The sequence below is a fragment of the Drosophila guanche genome, unplaced genomic scaffold, assembly GCF_900245975.1.
Source record: "Drosophila guanche unplaced genomic scaffold, DGUA_6, whole genome shotgun sequence".
NCBI classification, from domain to species: domain Eukaryota; kingdom Metazoa; phylum Arthropoda; class Insecta; order Diptera; family Drosophilidae; genus Drosophila; species Drosophila guanche.
The window spans coordinates 6,031,493-6,037,522 of NW_022995743.1; the positions used below are offsets into that span (position 1 = coordinate 6,031,493).

A 6,030-nucleotide genomic window follows, 5' to 3' on the forward strand; every position below is an offset into this window, starting at 1 on the left:
AGAGAGTAACGTGGTAAGAGTGTGTATAAAGTGCCGCTTATTACTTTTATCGGTCCAACCAAAGAGGCGCGAGGCAATATAAACACACACACACAGAGCCCACCCACACACGCACACACGCACACTCAACGATCCATAATCAATTGAGCACAGAAGAGAAGCGGCCGCATCCTTGTCATCGTCCTGGAACACTTTCTAATCTCCATAATTTCATTATTTATTTGCGCGGCAAGGATTTATTTGAGCGACGTGCCACACTGCTGCTGCTCAGCCTCTCTCACTCTCTCGCTCCCTCTCTGTCTATGGCCATCTTTGTCTGCTGTTGTGTGTGACGTATGAAAAATATAATTTTCCAAGTCACTGAATTATATTGACAGGATTAGGCAGCCCGTAAACTATAAGAGCATCTCTTTCTCTCACTCGCGCTCTCTCTCTCTCTCTCTCTCTCTCCTACTCGTTGTTGTCTGTCCGTGTATTCTGGTTAATAGTAATCAAGCCAGTCATCGAGTTAATTAATTTGTATTTAAGAGCTGACGCCAGCAGACGGTACTTCTCGCACTTGAGGGCGTTCCATTTGCCATTTCGCACTAAATTGTGGTCAGCGGGGCAAAAGAAAGCAGTGCCAAAGGGTTTAGAGTTCTGCCAAATGTACCTTTTATATTGGATTTCCGCTTTAGTTGTTACCCAATTAGCGTGACCTTAAACCAAATGCATCAATCGTTTCATTACGCTGCAATTGACAGATACACAGATGCCCACAAAAGCGCTACAAATTGTGTGTTCAGAAACATGTGGCCTGGCCACCATTGTTTCCAGCATCAACAACAGGATTTATTATGCAGAACAAGGCTAATATTTGTCGCCAGCGGATATTCATGAAAGGCCATGCCAACTATGCAAACAGCAAAACCAACAAAAGCACTAAATCACTACGCCGAATGGCACAGTTGGACTGGCATTATTTAGTCATGCAAATGCAGTATATGCACAGCTAACCACTAGACACAGATATGGCACAATGCACTAACTGTGAAGAACAACAAAATGATAAAATAACCAGTTAAAACGATGCACTTAATGTATATTTTACGTATTGTCCTGGCCATGTCAAAGTTGTATTAAAACTGAAAGCTGGCACAATGCCATCCACGCCACATTGACCGTACGACTTTGCCATTTCGAAAATGCAGCTGGTAATGCCGAGAGTATTAATAAACGAGGATTGGCTTCGGTCACCGCTAACTTATGAGTTTCCCTTTGACGAACTTTCAACCGCAAAGTTAACCTGTACTTATTCTCCCCTACCTACCTACCTACACACACGTTCTGCTCTTTATTATCCTTGCAGGCTCCATCAGCAACATTGACGATGCCGAATATCATTGCAACAAGACGCAAGTACGAAAGGTCATCTCTGGGGTGGTGGGTGCCGCCTCATCGGTAACCTCCATACAAGTTGCCAATTTATTGCGCTTATTCCGCATACCCCAGGTAAGTGTTCTGCTCTACCGTAGATCTGTGTGTGTGTGGACAATCCCAAAGGGATTGGGACCAGAAAGTTATGTGGGGAAACAATTTTTCCTACCAATTGCAATTTTGTGCATTTGTGCTCACAGCTGGGTGGACACTCTTAGCCCGACCCAAAAAGTTCCCCCCTGTATTATTGTTTGTAATTGAAATGGGCCAGCAGCCACATGGAAAGTCAGTCGAGGGCAGTGCTCAGGACTTTTAAGTGCCTTTACGTGCTACTTAATTAGAGGAAAGCAAAAAGGGGGACAACAAATCACACAAAACTGCACCCATGGCAGACCTTGTTTCTCCATATGTGGGTGGAAACACGTCTCCGCTCATGGGAGATTAAATAGCCGCTATTGGTACTACGGTTGGGACTTCTTCGTACGTGAGTCAAGCACCAAAAGTCGATATGCGACAATCTCTAAGTGACTGGAGTCCATGCCGGCATCCATCCGACGGGGTATGTCTACGGCCTTCCCTCTTGAAAGTGCCCCATAAAACGCACAAGCAACGATTATCGTGCATCAGGAAAAAAGAGCAGCCAGGCTAAGAAAGAGAAGTCGGAAGTAAGGAACAATATTCTGCAGACCCAGGAAGGTCTCTGTCCATACTCAAAACGAGAGCTCATAAATCAGAAATAAGCATTTGATTGCATTTCTTCTGCTGTGCCTCCACTCCACCTAGGTTGCTCGTACAAAACATTTGTCCATTGAGACATCTTCCAGAGCTCTGCTGTTGATATTGCGGTCATATTTCGGATATCCTTGAAAGATATCTGTCAGCTGAGAGCTGGCCAACAGTGCAGATAATAAATATTTGGTTTTTATTCCAATTAAATGCTATAGCTGCAAGCGCTGACAAATATCATATTTAATGAGAAATTGTTCAACCTCTCAGGAACCTTTTAATTGCATTCAATTCCCGTCGGGCAAAATGCTGAGCAGTTGCAGTTGCAGTTGCAAGATGTGCATTATGATTTATCAATGGAGAAGCTCTTACCGTCAGACGACAGTTAATGTCTCTTGTAGAAATTAATTACTTGTACAAGTGGCGCCTGCCCTTTCACCCGACGTAGAAGTGACTCGAGCAAGCACTTGGTTGGCTTGAATAGTAATGACACTTAATTGCAAATGAAGAAGTTAAACACTTCCAGCAGACTTGGCACACTTTCGAGCCACATTATTAGTTCTAAAAGGTTACTGTCTGCTGCATTTCCCCCGTTCCTACTGCAAGCTTGTATTCCAATTGGTTGGGTCTTGCTCTCTAAAGGACAGCACTGACTGGCGTTGACTCTTGTTGACTTTGTAGATGTTTTACCCAACTAAAGCGACGCACCTTGAAAACACGAAAACTCGACTCTATTGTGTAGAGAGGGAAACCTAGGAGCAGTCAAAGGGATAAATATGTGATATGCATCAAAGGGAATTTTTGCACAGCAAACAACACAGGGAGAGCGACTGGGAGACGCCCGCCATCTACTCGAGTGTGACATGGCACTTTGTCAACATAATATTTGGTGCGCTGTTTTTTAATGCAAAAATTTGACATCACAACATAACCTTTCGCCGGTTCGCAGGTCTCCTACTTTTCAACCAGTCCCGAGTTGAGCAACAAGCAACGCTTCGAGTATTTCTCGCGCACCATACCCTCGGATCATTACCAGGTCAAGGCCATGGTAGAGATTGTGATGCGGATGGGCTGGAGCTACGTTTCGATTATCTACGAAGAGAGTAATTACGGCATCAAGGTGGGTGGGTACACTTGTGCTCCATTGATCAAATATGTAATATTGTGGCACTTGCCACCAGGCACCAGGGAAAAGTGTTTGTTTTCAACAACTCCACTCTCTCTGTGTGTGGCTCGCGTGTTTTTACAATCTGCTTATGCTGATGTTTCCCGTTTCCATCTGCAGGCATTCGAGGAGCTGGAGGAGCTACTGGCACGCCATAACATTTGTATTGCCATCAAGGAGAAGCTGGTAAAGGACTCTGGAGTGGCCGAGGATATTGCATACGATAATATCGTGCAAAAGCTGTTGACCAAGCCGCGGGCCCGAGGTAAGTGCCGTGCAAAGAGTGGGAGTACCCTTACATAAGCTGGCACGAGGGAGCTTGCTACAATATGAAGCTGTAAAGCTAACAAGCGAAACGCGAAATGCAATTTTCAATGAAAATGTCAACGAAAGGCACGAGCCCAGTTACATTCCCAGTCCCTGTAATGCAAAAAAAGAGAAGAACAACAGGAAAAACATTTTCCAACGCTTGCCAAATGAATGCAACGCGTAGGGCGGGAACTGTGACATTTTGGGGGGGTGGTGGTGGAGTGGCACGGAAATTGCAAAAATTAAACGAAAATATTTTAAACATTTCTCTCTAGCTTTCTGTCCTCAATCCGGCATTTCCCCCCTGCAGGAAATTAAAATGTTTAGCCTTTCTCTCTGGAGGGGAAATGGAACAAACGAAATGAACAAAGCAGATAAAACTACATTTTCGGCAAACCAATTTCAGAGTCCTCAATTGGTCGATTTACAATAGAGATAGTGGCCGGCATCGACAATCCAATATTCTGCCAAAATACTAGAATAATGGAATTGTTATTCAAATATTTTGACCTGCTCTAAAGCGTTCAAGAAGTCCAACTCTCAACGGGGGTGGGCAGCACTGTTTAAAATCCATCTGAACAATTCATTAATCGAAATTCAAATAAAACTGAACACCAGTGGCATACCATACCAATCTGTGTCAATCCTACGACCCGTGGCACCGAGCACAAGTGCATAAAAAAACAAATGTCAATCAATTTAACTTTCGACTGCGCCCCAACTCAAAAGCACATTTCAAAATATTAATCAAATGCCACTTTCAGGCACAATTTATTTAAAAATATGTGAGACGCTTTTGAGAAGCGTCAAGGGTATAAAAAACGGAAAGGCTTTCTCTTACCTTTTGGGCAATAATATTATGCCATAACGTTTTAGTTAGCAGCATTTGCGGAACCGTGACACTACGTAAACGCGCCACGATTTTAATAAGAACGATTTACTAGTTTTTGTTTTTGGCACTCGCTTTAAATTTAACTCACTTTTGCCGAACCGCCAGGCACCCCTTGCCGTCATAATGACCATCTTACACTTGCACTAACACTTGCACATATTACTGAGTGAGATTTTTTTCCGCTCTCTCTTTAGTTTTGCGGGACATTCAACTGTTTTTCATGTAAACTCACTCCAACACTTCACTCACTTTTGCCGAACCCGCCTGGCACCCCTTGCCGTCATAATGACCATCTTCCTTTTTCACTTACACTTGCACATATCACTGAGTGAGATTTTTTTCCGCTCTTTCTTTAGTTTTGCGGGACATTCAACTGTTTTTCATTTGAACTCACTCCAACACTTCACTCACTTTTGCCGAACCGCCAGGCACCCCTTGCCGTCATAATGACCATCTTACACTTGCACTAACACTTGCACTAACACTTGCACTTTTCACTGAGTGAGATTTTTGTTGTGCGTGTGATGTTTTGCTCTTTCTTTAGTCACGCGGGACATTCAACTGTTTTTAACTGTTTTTACTTTGAACTCACTCTTACACTTCACTCACTTTACACTCACATCGCAGCCACGGAAAAAAAACACTCAGAGTGGCGATCAATGCGCTCAATATTTGCACTGACTTTACACTCTCATCTTGTGCTCTTTACCTGCACTAGAGCTCACTCTCACTAACACATAAAACAAAAAAAACAACTCAAGCCAACGTGCACATCACACCATAATGCCGCTATTTTGCCTCGCCTTCTTTCCTCTTAGATTCCAATAGCTGGAAACGAGCATAAGCAGTGCTTAAACTGCGACGCCATTGCCACTTTGCGGGCCTATTTTTACGGAAAAATATAATATTAAATATTATAATTAATATATTAATAATTAATATAATTAAATATTAAAAATAACATGGAAACTATTGTTTTCACAATCGTGTGATCTTTTTCACTTGTAGGAGCTATCCGCCAACATGGATGTACACTTTTCGGGATTTTTCCAAAACTTTTCTTCACTTTTCCGGCTTTTTAAATATTTTTTAAGACTTTACTGTGTGGTTTTTCTTTCTACTTCACTGCACGAACATTTTCCGGGAGGATTTTTCATTAATTTTCTCGATTTTAGCGACCCGACACGCGGAGCTGACTTAAAACCGCACGCTTTGTTCCGTCCGAAAAAGTAAAAGTGAGAGCGGCGCAGATTTGGAGAACATTCCATGCTCTCTTTCTTATGCTCTCTCATTTGACTTTTGTCTTCTTTCTCTCCTACTCCAAGAGAGCTGTGCAGGAGAGCGTAAGCATGGAATGTTCGAAAATGCAAGCGTTCTACGAATTCAATTTCCGAAAAATTTAAAGAAAAAGCGGCGTTATATTTAAAGTGTGAGAAGGCTTAGTTTGTAGAACATCCCTTTATCTCCTTTAGATGCACTTCCTGAGGAAGTCTTCCTCATTGTTCTCTCATTTTACTTTGAC

At 42.8% G+C, this 6,030-nt stretch overlaps 1 protein-coding gene and 1 long non-coding RNA gene across 3 annotated transcripts in view; one reads left to right on the forward strand and one right to left on the reverse strand.

Annotated features, from left to right (window-relative positions):
- The window catches only part of LOC117591860, a 70,810-nt gene extending 66,295 nt beyond the window's left edge, over nt 1–4,515 (reverse strand). Inside the window, exon 1 of the long non-coding RNA XR_004574497.1 lies at nt 4,458–4,515. This is a non-coding gene — a long non-coding RNA (uncharacterized LOC117591860). The remainder of the gene's footprint in view (nt 1–4,457) is intronic.
- LOC117591858 (metabotropic glutamate receptor 2) overlaps nt 1–6,030 on the forward strand; it is a 44,309-nt gene that overhangs the window by 29,518 nt on the left and 8,761 nt on the right. For both annotated transcript variants that reach the window (XM_034285229.1, XM_034285228.1), the window contains exons 2-4: nt 1,349–1,491; nt 3,092–3,262; nt 3,428–3,572. In XM_034285229.1, the coding sequence (XP_034141120.1) occupies nt 1,349–1,491; nt 3,092–3,262; nt 3,428–3,572 (459 nt within the window). The remainder of the gene's footprint in view (nt 1–1,348; nt 1,492–3,091; nt 3,263–3,427; nt 3,573–6,030) is intronic.